This window comes from Strix aluco, chromosome 5 (genome assembly GCF_031877795.1).
Source record: "Strix aluco isolate bStrAlu1 chromosome 5, bStrAlu1.hap1, whole genome shotgun sequence".
NCBI lineage: Eukaryota > Metazoa > Chordata > Aves > Strigiformes > Strigidae > Strix > Strix aluco.
Genome location: NC_133935.1, coordinates 76,161,536 through 76,181,546, shown reverse-complemented (window position 1 = coordinate 76,181,546; position 20,011 = coordinate 76,161,536). Strand labels below are relative to the sequence as shown.

Here is a 20,011-nt window from a genome sequence, read left to right as displayed (position 1 = left end):
ACAGTTCTCACAAAGGGCTGGAGATCTTTGAGGATGCTGCTGCATCCCCAGGGGTCAGATATTCCATGGGGAGTAAATTCAACATATTTATGGACTGCGTCCAAGCGTCTGAGTGCTTTAATCATACCATCCCTGAAACACAATTGTAATAATCCCAACAAACCCATTTCTTCAAATATTAAATTCCCAGAAATAAACAGCCAAATAAGATGAGTTTTAGTTTTAAATGTTGAAATGAAAAGGGAATTGGAATCATACAGATGAGGGGAAGTTTCTCATAGATTTGTCAAAACATATTCCTGATGTTATTTTCTCAGGCTTGTTCAGTCTTTGCCACAGACATTCAGGCTGCCTGTGAGGAAAGGTGTTTATGACAAACAGTCCAGATAACCTAATTAAGGCACCATTATGTCTCAATGTCTCCACTGACAGCAAGGAGTTTGGACAACACTAAAGGCCATCCAGTGCTTTGGCAATGCTGAATGCTGGCCAGTAGGAATCACTGAGAGCATAGGAGCCCTGTCATTGTCACTGAGAGAACCTTGCACTTCTAATGTGCCCTTCATGGCACAGAAGTCACCATTAGACCTTGCTATAGAGTGGAATTTGGTGTGAGATTAACACAGCTGCATTTTGGGCAGTGCAAAGGATAATTTTGTGCATTTGAGGCAATGCAAGGGATATTTTGTCCTTTGCCTGTCTGCTAGCTTCACATGGATATCTGAGGCATCCCACAGAGACCTACGTATGGCCAATGGAATTGAGCTCTTAGCAGGTAGGCAGCTGAACAGCTCTCTTGCTTCCACCTCTTTTGACTGTAATATTTTATAGACATGGCAGAAATGTAGACAATTACACTTAGTTTTCTTAATCTCATTAAGAGTCTCACACAAAATGATTCAAGGGGTTTTAAATGCAGATATCTGAATAATAGACATCAAAAGTAGATGAAACATTTTATGTTAGCTGACCTGAAGAGAAGTCTGAATCCCTACTGTGTAATATGAGAGTCACAGTACAGTGTTTAAGGTGGTGGATTAATAACTGAGGGAGAGACATCATCTTCTGGACAATATCATAATGTTAAACTTTTGTCCAGAAAGTGGAAGATGTGGTTTCTAGCCACTTCCCAGGGTCAACAGTCTTGAAACCAAACCCTGCAAGGGTGATATAATCACTACAGTATTGATAAAGAATTGGTTGATTAAGACATTTCAAACACTCTGAGACTGAGGAGGATCTAAAACTCTCCCATTTCCAAATGGAGTTTTGAGACTTACTTAGTGGTTTTAGTCAAAGTAGGGATACCCTGACCACAATGAACTAGACCATTAGGACATCAAGTCAAATTCAGATGCTTCCCTGCTAACATCTCAACTTCTGCTAGCTAAGCTGAGTCACTTCTCAGCATGTATGAAATATGTCTGTTGGCATTTTTGGAGTTACGTCATCCAGAGATGACAATAGAGGCCATAGCAATAACTAAATATAAGCACCTTTGCAGTTTGACAGCATGGTTAGCACGTGGTTTGAATTACTCAGGCCCTTAAGCCTTATCATTATCAAGTCCACTATGGCACTGAAATAAGCCATGTGAATATAACCCTTACAGATTTACTTACAGATTTATTATTTTGTGTAGTAAATAAGTGTTTAAAAGATCATGAAGCAGATTAATTGTAGACAAGCCTTTGAAGCTGTAGAAAATACACATCAAAGATTTGAGTTACCTCTGAATGCCTGGTGTCACTGAGGGTCTTTCTAGTAATGTAAAATGAATAGCAGTATGATACATTTTCATTAGTGAGAATAAATAATATGGATAAATAATATGGATCCAAAGAACATCTAACATGCATCTCATATAACTCTGTCAGCTTTAACAAAAATAGCTGTATGGTTTTGAAAGACATCCTCACAAGGAGGAATATATAATGCTATATAATGTATTGTATGAATGGTTTACTTTGTAAAATTTCCAAAACTTTCAAAAATATCATTCTACATTTAGGTCATGTGCTTGACAGTGTGTCTTTTGTCTTATTAATAGGCACCACAAGGCCACATAAGGAGGGGGAAGTCCCTGGTGTGGACTATATTTTCATCACTGTTGAAGATTTTATGGAATTGGAGAAAAGTGGTGCTCTCTTAGAAAGTGGAACATATGAAGGTAAGCACGCTTTTACTGCTAAATCTGTCTCATCTTTCCATTATGCTTTTTTCTAATTTAATGGAATTGCACTGGGACATCGCATTACAAATGTGTCATTGCTACTGTATTCAGAAATTTGTGATGAGCCATATGGCAATTATGAAAATACTTTCATATGTAAAAGCTAAATGCACATGGGTTCAGTGTAGTTTTAGTATATTATACTGGTTAAGAGAAACAGGATAATACATTGCACTTACAGGAAAGAAACACTAGTTCTTTATGTCAAATACTTGAGGAGATTTCCACAGAATTTCAGCAAACATCTTCTTTTCTAACATAGGACAAACAAACTCTACAACAGAAATCAGTTGTAAGGCTGACACTTCTCCTTTGCATGTGTGATCCTGCAAATACCAATCTATATCAGAGGTTGAAACCTCACTATTTAAGTAAAACAGGAAGGATTTCTTATGTCATGTCTTATGGGCTTTGTAAAGTTATTGAAAAGAACTCATTAATTTTGTAATGTGACAGAGGAATAGGAACTATCCTAATGACTGTATTAGAAAATGTCTGTATATGGGGCAAAGAGCCAGCAGCTTATTGCAGAACAGTGCTTCCCAGGAGAACTGATGATTCATCTGATTTTAAACCTTTTCCAAAACACAACTATCCTGAAAGTGAAACTACTATAAATGGAAGGGCAGTTACAGAGCAGGGGATTTTAATAAAACCAGAATATTGCTATACTATTTTAAACCAAATGCTTCTTAGAAATACACTAGTATTTAAGATAACTGAGTAATGGATAGGTCTTTTTAATGTGATATTCAAAATGACAGGGAACACCCTTTATATGAAAAATATGACCCATACATAAGAGAATACCTGGGGAAGTAGAACCATTTACAGGAAGCAGCCCCATATTTTTCCCTTGTAGCAAAAGAAGCAATGAAGACCTTTTTGTCCTGACTTTGTCCCTGTCAAGGAAAGCATCTGAAGATAAATAAGAAGCTATTCACCCCAAAGAAAATCATTAGCTGTGTTATAAATAGCAGGAAGGAAGGTAATCTTTTCTCACCTAATCAGCACAAAGTACCCATTGGAAAGTAAATAAATTTTCATAAAGAGTTATATCAATACAGAACTTGTAACAAAGATTTCCATTACAGAAGGTCAAATAAAAGAAAATATATCGTCTTTTCCTTTTCTACTATTTTCCCCACTGTCTGACACCTAATGATAGAAGTTGCTAAACATAAATACAAGGACACAACCACAATTTTACATTTATCAGAGATTCATTAAATAACAAGCCTTTCTTGAAGTATCTTTTTGTTACCTTAGGTGTTTGAAACTAACATTAAAGGAGCTTAAGTGTAGCACAAGTCTGTCATTGCTTGACCGTGTAATTTCATTAGTTTGTAGCAAGTTTATAGAGATTGAACTGCTAGGGTAAATTAATTCACAGTGCTGTTCTCTCCCTCGAGGGATACTGAGAGGTGTCTTTTAATAGCAGCTACCAGAGCTGAGTGGACAGCAAAGTGAACTATTGGTTGGGAAAGTCTGCATAACTCCTTAAACTGGCCGAGGAGCTAGCTGAAGAGAGGTCCAAAGTCGTGTCTATGAAATGACTGTCACGTCAGTTGCTGATCACAGATGACAAGTTCACTGAGGCCAAGAAATCAGAAACTTAAATGCAAAACAAAATAAACAGGCCAATTTCTGCTAAATCCTGTCTTTGATTCCCAGGTTTCCCAATCACCAGATGTGCATTCTGACAAATAATAGATAATATATTATCTGTCTATTTATTATGGTAAATAATAGGTAACACATTAGAAAATATATCTAGTTTACAGATATTTCTTCTGTTCTCATACAAAGACGTTTGGGCATGACCTTACAAAGTTACACCCTCCATTTCGTGATTAATTCGTCATGACTGTAGTACCTTCCTTAGGGAAGGATTTTGCTAATCATTCCAACACAGGTTTTCCTGAGCACATTAAGTCTTCAGTGATTAAGTTTACTGGTGACAATTATACCAACCAAAGCAACGAAATTTTCAGTTCCCTCTGCTAAGAGAAGATGATTTTTTAATCTTTCCATAGATCAAGCAACTTATGTGAGCATGCATCTTCTGAGAGATTAATTTTCTCTCCTTATCCACACTGGTTATCAGGCCTCTGAAACAAATCAGCCTTCTTTTTAACGATTCTCAATATTAATAGATAGGTCTTCAGATGTCTTTATTATTTCTTTTTTTGTATTGAAAAAAAAATTTCTGTATTTAATTAAGTTTCTATAGTTTAGCTGAGTCAGTCTGTGCCGATTGGCTAAACATGGTCACTATGTACCAGTTCGTCTCTACCAGAAAAATGTTTTACAAAAGGGATTTCTCATTTAGTTGAGATAAAATGACAGAATCTGTGTATGTGTTTTGTTTTTCACCACATCTTGACTAGAAGGGTTGATTCAGTCCATTTACCTTCTACTCTTATGAATTCTGAAGAGAATAGGAAAAATCCAGGTAAACCAGAGGAGAAGGAGGCCAAGTGGAGACTTACCTGATACTGAGTCTTTGTATTGTTCATTATAACATTCAGTATTGTTGGGAGGGAGGGTATTTTCTCATAATAATGAGAAAACCAGTAAAGACAGTCAGAAGCTTTTTGTTCTGGTGCAAGCAAATAATAGTTGTAATTCCAGCCTGGACAGGGTATAATCTAAAAGCGAAACCAGTATATATTCTTAGAAAAGTATAGGTCTGTAGTTCTTTTCTTTTTTTTTTTTTAAGCACACATTATTTTTTAAATTTTAAAATAGATTTTTAATTTATAAAACTTCAGAATTAAAAATAGGATGCTCTGTGACCTCCTTACTACTTAGGCTTTGAATATGCCTTTCTTCGTCTACCAATTTTGTGACAACTGTGAATGACTGTAGTATTCCAAAGTGCTGTAGAAAATCAACAGAATGTTCATGATAAAAACTACAAATCTTTTTTTTTTTACCAGTTTTGCAAATATGAAAATATTTAGTTTCAATAGGATTAAATCTATTACTATTTTGACCTTTTCTATTTATGCCTTTTTGAACAACTGCTGGAAATACCAAGCCATTTTTATAGATATGAATTATTTTAAATATACATAGTGGTACATAAATAGTTGTTGCATGTTTTGCAGCTCACCTGTGGTAAAGTTCCATGGCAATCTAGGTGACACTACTCAATGCAGAATGAGAGAAAGAAGAATACAAGGCTTACTTCCACTCTCACTCAGATTAACAGTCCAAGTCACAGTAACTTCAGTGACATTGTCATTGAGTTCTGAATTTGTAATAAAATTTCAGTGAATTCCACCAAAGCATTGCTATTTGGGTCAGAGAATGTTTGCCTGAGGCACACTAAACTCATTTATTTGGAAGTCTTTGTATAATAGCACAGCCAGATCCTACAGGTTTCACTTTATTTCCTTTTAGCAGAATTCCAAATTACTGTACTGATGAAAGGAATTATGATTTGGCCCAGAATGATAACTTCACTGGAGATAAAACTTGTTTCCAACACAGATACTGAGATAAGGTAAAATAAGCGTAGTTCTGTAGCAGAGGAGGACATGTTCTTGTGCAGAGTGAAAGCCCCCTGCCTCTGTTATGCAGACTCGTGTAGCACAGGAGATGTGACCTAGCAGAATAATCCACATTCCTTTCCTGGTTTCCAGAATGAAGTTAATAGATGGTCTCTGAGTAGACACAATATGTGCAAATCTATAAAACACAGAATAACCAAGCTGTGATGAACAGACACTGTGTGTATATGTGTGTGCTGTCTTTTACAGCTTCTCCAGTAGGAGGGTTGGCTCAGTATGCTGTCATCTCTCTGATATGTCAAAACCTGTATGGAGACTTCATGGATCACTGACTTCAGAGGCTGTTCCCATCTCCTTATTAGATCAGCAAAATTTCTTAGCCAGTGCAACATATCAGTAGACTGAAAATGTACTTGAAATGTATATTGGTTAAGAATGCCAATGCTCATAAACAGAAATGTAACAACTTCAATATTATTTCCAAAACCCAGATATGTTATGGCACATAATTGAAGGTTATGGCAAGAGATCATTATGAAGTATTAATAATGTAAGAATATAAGAGTAATGCATGCTCTGGGTAGAATTGCCTTTTGAAAGTAATATATGCAGTAGCAGTACCAAAATAACAAGAATTGTTCAGTGTATAAATACTCTAAGAAAAAGAAATGTGTTTGTTGATAATCCATAAGGACATAAATGTTTTTCAAATACACAAACGCAAGAGGGATTTTAGCAGTGAGGAACTCTGTAAGAAATGCAGACATAGAAAAGCTTGTTCATAACTGTTAAAGATGTGGCAAAATTATGAAAATAATTTAATTCAACCAGTACACCTATGAAAAATGTACTAAATAGGACCCTCTTTTTTCTATCAAATTTCTTTTGCCTCAGAAGAGCTCCATAACAGTTGTTTTATAAAAGATATCTTATTCACTATTAATATAAGAATAGTCCTTAATTTATCCAATGAAAAGCAATCATTTTAGTTATTGTGCCATTTATTTAGTCAAAAATCCACTTTTTATCATTTATTTGATTGTTTGGAATTATCTCAAATTCATTCACTGGTTAAAATTCAAAGCTCACTGAAGCTTTTTAACCACTTGCATGATCATGGACTTCCCTTGGTAAAATTCCAGCTGGCTTAAATGGAGACAGAATTTCATCCTTTTTTTTTTTTTACTGATGGAGTATGATTTGACAGAAGGCTGAATGTTAGTTGGAATTTTCTTAATATTCCAGAATTCTGTAATTATTAAGTATTTTACAAAAAGGTTGAATACATCCCATCAGTAAAACCTTAGTGTTCTGCATTACTTATTTATTTGAGGACACAAAACTTATAGTTGTTTTAGGAATAGTTTTAAGGGGTCAGTTTACATGTGTTCAGTTGACTCACCATTATCATGAGCTGCTCCGGGAAAGTGAATGTGGGTTGAAGCTGAGGTCTTGCCTGTGACTCTTCCCACACACTGGCATGTAAACAAAACTGGGAGGTGCTCTGATTCCATTCACCTGGAGAGAGTCGTCATACCCAAGACATACATTTTTACACAGGCTGTCACTTCATCTCTTAAGCCAAATTTAGCCTAAAACCTTCTTAATGATCTAAACCTTTCTGTTCAGCTAATACATTTTCAATTAACATTTCATTTTACTACCTGTAAATTTAAAATATGAGTTAAGGACTGCTCCGTGTAGGCAATGGAGTTTTTAATTACTGCATTCTGGTGACAATGGTTTTATAAAGAGGTGGTGTTGATTCAGTAGTTTTGATTCCATTCTTCCATGTAAAAAAATTGTAAGGAATTCAAAATTCCTCCCACTTTCTGTGTGTAGCATTCCCTTATGAGCAGGACGTCCTGAACACTCTACAGCAGAGGGATACAAAGGAAAGGAATCAAAATAAAGATAATAAAATACTACCCTCCTAAGACCTAAACACAGGTAATTAAAATGGTAAACATTTAAGATGGTAAACAAAGGAATCATGAGGGTAAATATATATAGAGATAGAAATAGAAGTAGTCCTTCAAAAGTCATGTCTTTTAACAGCAGAAAGTGTTTTCAAGGGCTTAGACAAATAAAATGAGATACTTTATAGTAAACATCACATTCCTGCTGGAAGTGCCTCTTGAAGTGGTAGATCCCATATCTATATGTTGTCCACTTCTCATCACTGCATTCAGAGAACATGTAAATGTGAATATATCAACATTTAGGTCAAAAAATAGGAGAAGAAATCTTAAACAGAGTCAGTGACTTCGTGATCTGATTGAGTTTTTGTACCTGTTCTATTTTACAGGCTTTGTTGTGTTTCCTCCCTTACCTTTGGGGCAGAGGAGGAAGTTGAATCTCATCATTAAATATGAAATGCAAAGAACTAATTATTTTTTTCTTAAAAATAAAGTGGGAAACAGAGCCCTCAAAAATGTAAATGCTCAGAAGCTCAAAAATGTAATGCTAGTGGATATATCAACATGTATGAGGAATCCTGTTTACATTTGTTAATGCATTCTAAGGCACAAAACATCATATTTACTTCTTTTTTTTTAAAGTTTATTTAAATATGTTGTCATTTTCTCAGGGAAGTAATAAGGAAGGAATCAAAACTGAATAAGTATGATTTCCCTTTTTTATGAAAAACAACTGCTTTTAAAAATCATACTATTGCAATATAAAGAGTGACTTTCATAACTTCTGCAGTGCCTTTTTAAACTTGCTGAAATGTAGGATTAGTGTGACAGAAAGTATCCCTCTCTGTTGTGAATTGGAGGTTCCTTATTTTAATACTTGGTATTCCTGCTCTGTGGTTGCTACTATCTTAGGAAATCAGGCCTTCTTCTTAGCATCAAGAGACAGGAACACTGGTGACATCAAAACACTAACTGTTGCAAGTGATGCTGCTTGCCTCCTGCTGCCGGGGCTGTCAGGTGAGGCAGTAGTCCACAGTCCTGCTGTGGTTCTCTCACTCCTGCAGCTTGGGCTTTTCCCCCTTTTCTGCAATAAAGCTTATGGTTAGGGGGTTGCTGCCCCCATGTGGGTCCCACAGCAGGTCACCATCCTCCATAGCAGACTGGTGGCACTTCAACCAAGCTGCTAGCTGGGGAAAGCTTACAGAGAGCTGAGGCTGCAGGCCATTATAACAGGCAAATGCTATTCTCTCAGAAATATGGAAGATACAGTCAGTTTTGGCCTACTGCAAGGATACAAGCAATAAGTGACATGCAGATGTTCATCATAATGTAGCATGAAGAAGTGGCACTTGGGCCACGTGTGTCAGGATAGACCAAACCCCCTCCCACAGGCATCCAAAAAGTAGAAGCTTATGTGACTACAGTTTTATGTGTGAAATTAGAAGAGTGGAACCATTCTGCCTTTAAACACACAACATCCTGATGCAAAGATGTGATGCCTCCTTCATCCTGTGCACTTCCAGAGAAATCAAAGAGATCACCAGCTTCTCCATGGCTTCTAACAGGGTTCAGCTCAAAGAAAACCAACACCCATTGCAATTGTCTCTGTCTTCAGGAGCATCTTTCTGCTTAGAGCCCCTGCCCAGTAGATGGTTGTATCAAGGATGGCCATGGATAGACTTGATCTGTGGGGGGGCTGAGTAGGCTGTGATTGGGCTGCGCTTGACTGAGCTGTGATGCAGTCAGTTGCTAGACTGAACTCCCTGCCTGGCCTGTCAGATAGCTCAGCTGCCTAAGTAGAGGGTGCTAGGTGGCCAGAGTGGTGTTTCTGACCATTCCAGGGTGCTGGCTGGTGCTCTCCCTGAGTCAATGTGCAATGCCTCTTTCAACCAGTTGTGTCAGGCACAAGGTCAGAGACTAGCCACTGTCACATATGGCTTGGTAGGACCATAATTCTGCTGGCTGGTGCTGTGTAGCTCAGAAGAAATGTTCATGGGCATTCAATTCATCTAATTTGTGTTCTGTTCGAGATTCTGTGGCTACCACAATCAGCAACTTATTGTCAGCTCAGGGTTGCTTTAAATTACATCAGCTGGTAATTTTCCTAAGGAAATTGAATATATGTTCCCCAGGCACAAAAAACTTCTTTGCTTATGTGTGTTACCAGGATGTAGAGTGGGACCAGTTGCCACAGAGCACATATTTTATGGGTTTGTGTGCCCCTGAAAACCTTTCTGCTCAAACAGGCTCACTGAAAGAACTGTCAATGTACTTTATTTTGTATCAAAACTAGATCAACACCAAGAGAATCTCAGCTGCAGAGAAATCAAGAAACACTGCTTTTTTCTGAGCTGAGTTGGCCGTGTGTCAGTTCAGCCCAAGACCTGCCCTATTCTTTACAATTCTGTACAGTCACTACCAGAAAGGTATTAACAAACTGAGTGTCCAGACAAAAGTAATGCAAATTACCAGGAGAGCTGTAGGGAATAAATTTAGAAAACTCATCAGATGGAGCTTTGTTGAGTAATGATTGAGGAGCTCAGAGAATTTAAAATGTGTGAACCCAATGGATGAATAAAGGTAATTCAAAGTTGGGCGAATAAGTAACCAGGCCTAATGTGATGAATCTGGAAAAGGTGAACATTTGGATTTAATATGGGGAACAAATGTTCTCCTACTGATGTGATCTAAATGTTAGAATAACCTCCAGAGATGGAGATCTAAGTTTCATCTCTCAGGAAGTTTAAAAGTAGTTATTAGTAGAAATGTTCCTGTACTAGTTAGAGGGATTAATTAAAGGCTGTAGAATAGTATTGTCTACTTCAGTATAGTATTTATTAATGCTGTCTATTTGACACATTAGGTTTTGACCGTGGGGTTTTTTTAATAAAACAGATCACAACCAGTTAATGTGCACATTTCAGATACATTTCTAACTGAACTTCAACTGTAGTATGTATTGTGCTGTTTTAGTTTAAAAGCAGACTGTATTAGGAAAACACTGTCAAACTCTGTACAGCTTGAGCTATCAGACTATCACACTGATAAGGCACATTTATCTGTAGTTATTACAAAAGATGTTAAAGAATTTAACATCTCAAATTACAAATCATAATGACATGTCATTTCTCTGGAGAAAAGTTTAGCTACATTGCTCAGTTACAGAGATCTCCCTTTCTTAATACATGCTGGAAAGACACAATGTTTGTTATATCATATGCAGTTTACATGCAATTATCACGTTATTATGTCTTTATGAAGTTCCTCTGGATGAATACTACACATTTATATTTGTGATATTCCTTATTATTTGGCTTCAGATGAGAAACAATCACCTTCCTGTAGAAAATACTATTTTGCTAAATACCATAAACTGCAGTCCAAAAAGTGTTTGGGTGGTTCTTCTTAAAACACATGGAGAAAATCTGAATTGCTACAAGTCTTTCCATTTTGTCAACTTCAGAATTTTCAAAAAATATTGAAGCAGTTTTATTTTCTAAAGACAAGGTATACTAAAACTTCCATAATGCCTTCCTATTAACATCTTTCTATTAATCAAAGGATTATTTTTTTCTGACTATGTTCCCTAAATCTTTCTTGGTTTTTTTGAAGATAGTGTTAACAACTGCCTTTTCTAGTCTTTGTTCCTTTAATCACCACAGCTTTTCAAACATGATAGAGAGTGTTCCCAAAACAACATCAGTTCATCTTCCCAGCACCTTCAGATGCATCCTATCCAGTCCTATGGACTTGTATATGTCCAGCTGGCCTAATTAGTACCTAATTTGATCCTTCTGTACCATGAGTAGTACCTGTCTCTGCCAGTCTAAGCAAAGACCTGGAAGGCCTGGGATGAGCAGCAGACTTTGCCAGTAAAGGCTGAGGGAGTGAAGACATTGAATCCTTCACTAAGTTATCCTTTTTCTTACATCACTTGGTCACCCACCACATTAGGTAGCAAGCCCATGGTCTCCCCGGTCTTCTTTTTGTGGCTGCTGTGGCTGTAGAAACCTTTTCTGTTGCCCTTGATGTCCTTCAGCAATTTCAACTCTAGCTGTTCTTTGGCTTTCCTCATTCTGACCTGTGTATCCAGGAAACATTGCTGTATTTCTCCTTAGTTGCCTGCCTGCACTTCTGCCTTCCTGACACATCTATATTGAGAAGTTCCCTTGGAGCAAAGCTGACCCTTAGAGTCTTTCCTTGTTTGCACAATGTTCCATAAAAACACAATAGGGCTTCTCTATTCTAGCAAGGATTGGGTTGTGGTTTCTTGTATTCCTATTCTTTCAGCAGAAATTGCTTTACATCAAGACATAAAAAATTCCTTTCTACGGCCTTGGGAGGAGTTGTGGTGTTTTGAAATCTCTTTGATTCCTCTATTTCAATAGCAAGGTGTTCTAGGACTTTGCAGTACTGCATGCAACCCTGATCATGGCTGCTGTGGTGAACTCCAGACAGGTGAACAAAAGTGTGGATCTTGCTGTCTGCTGGCACAAAACAAGGGAATGGGTTGCTTCCTGTCAAGGTGACCTTAAGATAATGAAGGACACTGAGAGAAGCAGGTTGCACCAAGTGTGGAATAATGCAGTATAAGTGTGGGAAGACGGCCTGGACTTGTATGGTTAATTGAAAAGAAGGATCCAGCTACTGATACAGCTTTTTCTGCAATAGAGTTACATTACTTCCCAAGTGAGCTAATTAAAACAAGATGAAAGACTAGCAAAACCCAAGCACTAAAAGAAGTGCTGGTGTTTCAAAGCAAGGCATTTCTGATTAAAAACAAAACAAAACAAAAAAACTTTAAAGATATTAAAAACAAACAAACAAAACCTTTCAAGCATAGGGAAATCCGTATATTGGGTTTACACTTTAAAAAATAATTACTCTATGTTTTACCTTGTGTAGATGAAAGAAAAAGTAGATCTGCAGGGTTTTTTGGCCAATGGAAGGCTTCCCTTGTATTTCCAGTAAAAGTAATGGAGATACAATCAGAAATCAAGGTCAAATATGCTGGTAGAGAATGCAATATAATAGCTCAGTTGATGACCTACATCTATAGTTATTTTATGTCGTGCATACCGACGAAAACTGCCAAAAATATTGAATAAACCTTAAAAGATCATACTGATGCAGAAGAAACCTATGCCAGCATAAGGAAAATGCAATATATTCAGTACACCAGCACTGAAATTGGTGAAGGAGATGTGCCACAGGATCTGCAAACTGAGTGGCTTTTCAGGATTTAGATTTATCTTTCCAGACTCATTTAAGTGTAAGTCTAAGCTCCCTCAGTCATCACCAGGAAGAGATAAGATGCAACTGAGCCATGACCACAGCATGTTGATATCTGACCTAGTTTAGAGCATCCTCAAGGCTGCTGAAGATCAGAGGAATGCAAAGACAAAAATCTTGCTTTGATCTTAGTTCACCCCCAAATTATGTTACATACTCTATCACTAAATTCAGGACTCCAGGAGAAAAATCTACAATTAACAAAAAAAATAATAAAATCTTTAAGTCCTTCTGAGTTGCATAGTGATGTACCTGATAAGAATAATGAACTTTCAAATCGGTGATAGGGAATCAAATACCCTTTCTTCCCATGGATAGACACATTTGCAGGGTCTTCCACAGACATTGAGGTTGATTGTAGGGGAATGATACAGTTCTTCTCCCTTTGTGCTCTGTGCATATGAATGCACCCCTAATAAGCATAAAGGTTACAGGAGCTTTAAATGAAAGAACCAAATTGATCTTATTTCTTGTTGCTATTTGTATTTTCATAGTGTCAGAGAACACCAGGCATACACCAGGAACCACTGGCTAGGTGTTACAGAATCAGAGAAAAAGAGAGCCCTTTACCTCAGGAATTTACAATTGCAGCATGAGATGAAGGACAATAGCTGAAAACAGTCAGTAGGAAAAGCAGCTGAATGTCAAGCAGGGGGTCTCCAAGGACCAGCATTTTTATTGCTGTCATGACTTTACATAGGAACACTTAGAGATATGAAAGAGCTGTGGAAGAGGTAAAGAGAGGTATCGAAGAGACAATGGGCACAAACAGAAACAGAGGTTCCATCTGAATATCAGAAAACCAAACACTGTGAGAGTGACCAAACACTGGCACAGGTTACCCAGAGAGGTTGTAGAGTCTTCATCTTTGGAGATATTCAGAAGACATGGTCCTGGGCAACCTGCTCCAGGAGACCCTCCTTGAGCAGTGAGGTTGGATGAGATGACCTCTGGAGGTCTCTTCCAACTTCAGCTGTTCTGTGAAATCATAAAGTTGGTGACATCATGGTGTGGTTATAAATAGTTCTTCCAGAGGGCATGTCAGGATCAACAGGGAGATACAAAGAGATTTTGTAGGAGCTGGTGCTAGCAAGAACAAGAAAGGTAAAAGCAAATGCTGAGTTGAGTGAGGAGTTATGCAGGTGGGAAGGTGGAACTAGTATAGAAAATAAGTGAGGAAGGGAGAAGAGGTGGGTGCTGTGATGAATAAAATGGTCCTGGTAAATTAGCCAAAAGTGGCAGAATGAGTGTTTAAAAAATAGGCAAATACAGTGATGATTGAATGGCTCTTACAACTGGGAGTGCAGGTCCTCTTACTCTAAGGAGGTGGAAGGTCCCATCACTGGGAAGATCTGGGAATGGTGTAGCTCGCAGCTACCTTCTTGCCCAGTTTAACAAGAAATATGTTATATTAGTTTAACCACATACAAATGGAGAAGCTGAATGATTTTACGACTTAAAACTTCACTAAGAGAGTTAACTCCCACCTAAAAAATTTTAAAGCATAGCTTCTGGTATGGAACAATATTACTGTCAGCATTTTTAATACATTCTGTTAAAGAGAATTGTATTCAGTCTGGTTCATAATAACCCCAAAAGGATTATTTTAAAGCAAGCTAGTTTACCTTTTTTATATTACAGTAGGCTGCACAGGCTGCTTACTATCACAAAATATCCCATTAACAGTTTTCTATGATAAGGTTTTGAAAGACTTCTAAGGTGCAAGTATTTCTTTCTCCCTTGCCCAGTCTGTGTAAGGCCTGTTAGAGACCTCAAGGCAGAGGATACATGCTGTGGAGCAGAGCCTGCACCACCACTATTTCAAGGAGCTCTTCACTTGCTAGAGATAGATAGTCAGAGAATGTGCCAAGGGAAGCAGTATCCTCCTCACCAAGCTGACACTTGGGATATGTCAGACAGAAGTTTGCTTTATGGGTTAGACCTAACCAAAAGCCGTTGGCTGTTGTAACTTCATAATTGAGAGTCCTTTGAGAAAAATTCTGTCTAACCTCCCTGTGGAGATTTTGGTTGCAAGTAGTTGTGTTGGTAATCCCTAGCACAAGTTTCATTGTTGTATTTTTCCCAGCTGTATTTGGATACTAGTCTTCTGAGCATAAAAACTCTGCAGCTAAAAGAAATAGAAATAAAATCTCCTTTAGGCTACTGAAATTGTTACTATCTTTGGAAAACCTCTACTTCTCTGTCTGAGACAGGATAAAAATCTCTTGATGGACAAAAATTCAAATTAAAACTCTGATTCAGCTATAAAAAATATGAAAGGAGCCAGATGGTATGAAGATGTGCATGATTATATGCTCAGTGGTGAAATTTAGCTGGAAAGAGAAAGGAAGCAAATCAAAGTGATGGAAATGAAGGAATTCCCCCTATAACACTATTTAACAAATTCCCTTCATAACCTCACCTGGCAGTGCCTTTGCAGTATCAGCCCCCAGCCTTTGCTACCTCATTGCGACCCCCACATTGAGGGGTTACTGTCAATGTTAGGGTGGGTTCTTCTAGCTAATGGAAGAACCTAGAGATGAGGAGAGTACGCTTGGCTGGTTAGGGTAAAGCAAAGGTATTGTTTAGCCATCCATAGGAGGTATGGGGCTGTTGCTTTTCCTTACTGGGATTGTACTTACGAGTAAGGTAGAAACCTCTAACAGGAACATAGTCAACAGGAGGTGCTTTGTGTCACGAGGAGGCTAAGCTGACTACAGCTCAGTAACCCTCTTGCCTTACTCTTTAGTGCAAGCTCAGAGAAACAAGGAGAAGGATTTTTTTAGGGGCTGTGAGGTGGAAAGTTGGTGTTATCTTCTGCACTGAGGCTTAGGTTGAATCAGTTGGAGCAGAGCCTGCATCTGTGACTTTCTGGGCTTTAAGCTGTCTCTACCTATATTGTGTGTGCTTTTTTGGTTTTAGCAGTTACAAGTAATTTACTGCATCCTAAACTATTTTTGACTCTTGGTACTAGTGATGTTGTCAGTGAAAGTCACATGGAGAAAAAAAGTCACTCCAGGCATAAGATTAAAGGCTGATGTCTTAGGGAAATCATTTTGGTTTCTGAAAGTTCCATCAGCTCCTCCTCTTATGTATATAGAGTGTGTGTTTGGAGTGTTTACCTTAATGGCTTGTACAGAGTCTAATTTTTATGTAGTGTCTTCCAATGGTGACATCTTGTATAATCTCAAGACACCCTTTTTTTGAAGTGTGGCAGTCTGATTAGATAAGCAAGATTCAGGAAGAAACCTGCATTACATAGACAGTAAATTTTTCGAGACAGGTTTTTCTCCTTAGAAATGCATTGTTGTTACAGAACACTGTTAATGTATATAAAAACTGGTGTGTGTGTGTGTATTTTGTTTTGTTGTTTTAATTACAGTTTGCAGTTTCCACTATTTTCAGCACTGCCATAAATTTTCAGTTTGTCAGTATAATCTTTATTTGTAAAAAAGGTTTGGCCAAAGTGTAGTGATATATTTTTATAGTGGTCTTCATGCAGCTGAAATGCAGTTTACAGAATAATTACTTTCCTTTGCTGCTTTATCTCATTCTTTCCACTCCTCATTCTGAGGGTGCTCAGTAATACGTTGGTTTGTGAGACAGCATTTACTTTCAGAAGTGCCATTCCACATAAAACACCAAGGCAAAATAAGGTAAAACAAACCAGCTCTTTCAATGCTTTATTTGTGGTTTTTGATTAGGGAATGAAAAAATTCTCCACAGCACCTCTACTTCATTAACTGCAGAAGTTTGCATGATACGTGTTATGAAGACACACAGCATTCAGATAAAAATAAGTATTGAATACCCATCTTTTTCACTGAACTTTTTATTCTGTACATTCTCACTGTGGAAATGAATCAGGAATTCACCAGGAAAAACAGCATGTGATTGAGAGGTTATTCACACTATGAAATGTTAAGTGTTTAGCTTAATGCTCTTAATCACCCCCTAGAGGCATTAAATTCTCTCTATTCTCTATATTGAGAATTTCAGTTCTTAACTTTGGGTGCACTAAATCACAAGGCACGTGCTGAAGGTGTTAAGTAGATGAGGTGAACACTCTTCTACAGCTAAAGACTTGTTTAAGATCCCAGAAGAGGGACTGTATTCCAGGGTGGATGATCAAACAGGACAGTGAAATGCATCAGTGTTTTAGTCTACTGGGTACAGATACAGAGATGAGCTACCATATTCATCAGTAGCCCTAATGAGCATAATTTTAGAGGAAGTCAGCTCTAAAATTCCCTAGGATTGCAAAAGAAGCCTGACAGGTAGGGGTCAGGTTCCAGGTTTACTCATATCACTAAACCTGATATTACTCAGTGCCACCCACTTTGACATTATATAGCTATCTGCTCTCTGACAAAAAGATTGCCACAGTCTGTCTGCTTTTCTTGTCTGGCACAGACTATTAAACGGTCATTGTCAAGATCACAGACTCAGAGAATTATTAGGTTGGAAGGGGCCTCTTCAGATCATCTAGTGACTAGCTTTGTGAATGAGAGGAGGGCAGCAAATGTTTTCTACATGGTCTTTAGTAAGACTTTTGACGCTGTTTCCAACAACACCCTCATAGACAAGTTGACAAAATATGAATTAGATAAGTGAAATGTATGGTGGATTGAAAACTGGCTGAACAGCCAGGTCCAGAGGGTTGTGATCAGTGGTACGAAGTCGAGTTGGAGGTGAGCCACTAGTGGTGTATCCCAGGAATTGAGGCCAATACTGTTCCTCAAGCATGTTCATTAATGATCTAGACAATGGGACAATGCACCCTCAACAAGTTCACAGATGATACAAAATCGGGAGTGGCTGGTACACCAGATGGTTGTGCTGCCATTTAGATGGACCTGGACAGGCTAGAGAATTAGGCTGAGAGGAAACTCATGAAATTCAGCAAAAAGAAATGCAAAGTTTTGCACCTGGGGAAGAATAACTCAATGCACAAGTACATTGTCCCCAGCCAGAGCTCCAGGCATTCCAGCTGCAGTTTCACAAAAAGGTCAACATTCCACTCACCTTCCCAGCCTGTCTTTCCAAAAGAGCCTGTATCCAACCATTGCAGAAATCTAGATGTGTGAGTTACACCATCATGTCTCCATTAGCTCGTTGACTATAACTGCACATAGACTTATAATTCCTCCTGTTGGTTCCCCATGCTGCATCCATTAGTGTCAAAGTGTTTCAGAGAAGCACCCAGGCATGCTCATTCACCAGAACAGTCTCAAGAGCTTTCCCCACAAGATTGTTCCACAGGTACTTCCTTCTTTATACACCTATGCTTGAAGTGATACCACTTCATCATTGTTTTGTTGATTGCTGTGTCCTTTCTTTTCCCATCTCCTCTGGCTCTTAGCTTGCCTATCCCATCCACAGTTTGCTCACTTGCTTGTTGAGGAATCTCTACCTCTCCTGTAATTCCTAGTTTAAAGCTCTCAGTTTGGCCATCCTGTTGGCACACATTGTATGCTTCTGGTTACATGCTTTAGCCACAAGAACCTCCTCCCTCATCCAGCATCATTGCTAAGAAACAGATTCCAGCTTTCTGCTGTTGTAAACTTACCAAGATCTGTCCCACAGTCACAGAATATCCCAGAAATACTGGTCTAGAAAATTTCTTGCCTTCTGCCTTATAAGCCCACACCATTCACTTTTATGTCAGTACTGGATTTCCTTTACATGAATCTTTGCTTTGGTAGCAAATCGAGGCCTAAACTTAATTGTCCTTTCCATTTTTAAGATACCTTTGGATATTAATGATATCCAAAGTAGTTCCCATGTGGGACTGGAAGATATTACACATGACCTGTAAGTTTTGCACTTTTCTGGAACAGTTCCTAGAGGCTACACAGGATAGCCTACAATGTCCAAAACGGCATTAAAAATGATGTTTAAGTACCAATTCATTTTTCGTTTCAGTCTTACATCACCCCTTACAAATGTAGCATCTTTGTCTTCTGCCTCATCCTTGTTCTGCTAAGCTGAACCAACCATGTTATTTTAGTCTCTTCCTATACAAGAGTCCAAGTAAAACTCTCAAACTGAAGAGAGATCAGGTTACCATGTCTCTTCTTCAAAGTGTGTTTTAAAGCCCTACATAGTTTTGAGGCAGAACAATGGCCCAGTGTGTTCTTGGATATTTTTCCCTCTTTCCTAAATATTGATATTTTATTTGCCATTCTTCAAATGTAAAAAATATCCTCACTAGTAGTCCAAGAGGTCATGTACTGGTTTTCTGCAATGTTATCCCTGTTTTGAGAACACTGAACTCTTCTTTGCCATTCTTTTTTGCTCCCACATTCTGCAACATATAATTGCAGATATGTTAGTTCCTTTTCAATCATGGAAAATAACTGTAAAGAATAATAAACAGGAGAGTGACTTTCAATAGCAGAAGTGGATTAAGAATCAATTACCAACTTGTTCCCTGTGTTCTTTTTATGTAAACTCCCCCAAAACTTCATGCTAAATCTTCTCCTTTCTCTGTTGAGCCCCTTATGGCTGGAATTGAAGGAAAAGCAAATGAGTATCTGTCTTTCAGTCTGAAATACATGCTGAAAAACTCAGGGGAGCAAATTTATGATGTCTTGCTGCTCAGACATGAATGGTTTCTATCAGCACTATCTTCCTTTCTACTTCTACATTGGCATTGCTCAAGGAGTGTCTGCAAAAGTAGATATTTCAATCAGTAGGAGTCCAAAAATAAATGCTCTAACCATAATCATTGCAGGTATAACTAAATCTTGTTTATGTATTTGATTACCCCTGGCTGGCTCACCTTCTGGCAAGGAAAACTCGTCATTTCAATAGGGGGAGAAAAGAAATGCTTTAAAACAACATCCTAAATAATAGCACAAACCAGAGAATAGTTCACTTAATCATTAGTTTTACCTATCAGATGTCTGAATATTTATGATAATTTACATACTTTTCATTTGTAATCAGTCACTTGAGGAATCGAATACATGACTGCTTCATAGAATGCTATTTTTTCTCATTTTCCTTAACATGAACAGACTAAAATTAAATGGAATGATAGAAAG

The 20,011-nt window shown here is 37.9% G+C and overlaps 1 protein-coding gene across 10 annotated transcripts in view; it reads left to right on the top strand.

The window, feature by feature from the left end:
• MAGI2 (membrane associated guanylate kinase, WW and PDZ domain containing 2) overlaps nucleotides 1-20,011 on the top strand; it is a 763,796-nt gene that overhangs the window by 457,350 nt on the left and 286,435 nt on the right. For all 10 annotated transcript variants that reach the window (XM_074827889.1, XM_074827888.1, XM_074827887.1 and 7 more), the window contains one exon: nucleotides 2,051-2,170. In XM_074827889.1, the coding sequence (XP_074683990.1) occupies nucleotides 2,051-2,170 (120 nt within the window). The remainder of the gene's footprint in view (nucleotides 1-2,050; nucleotides 2,171-20,011) is intronic.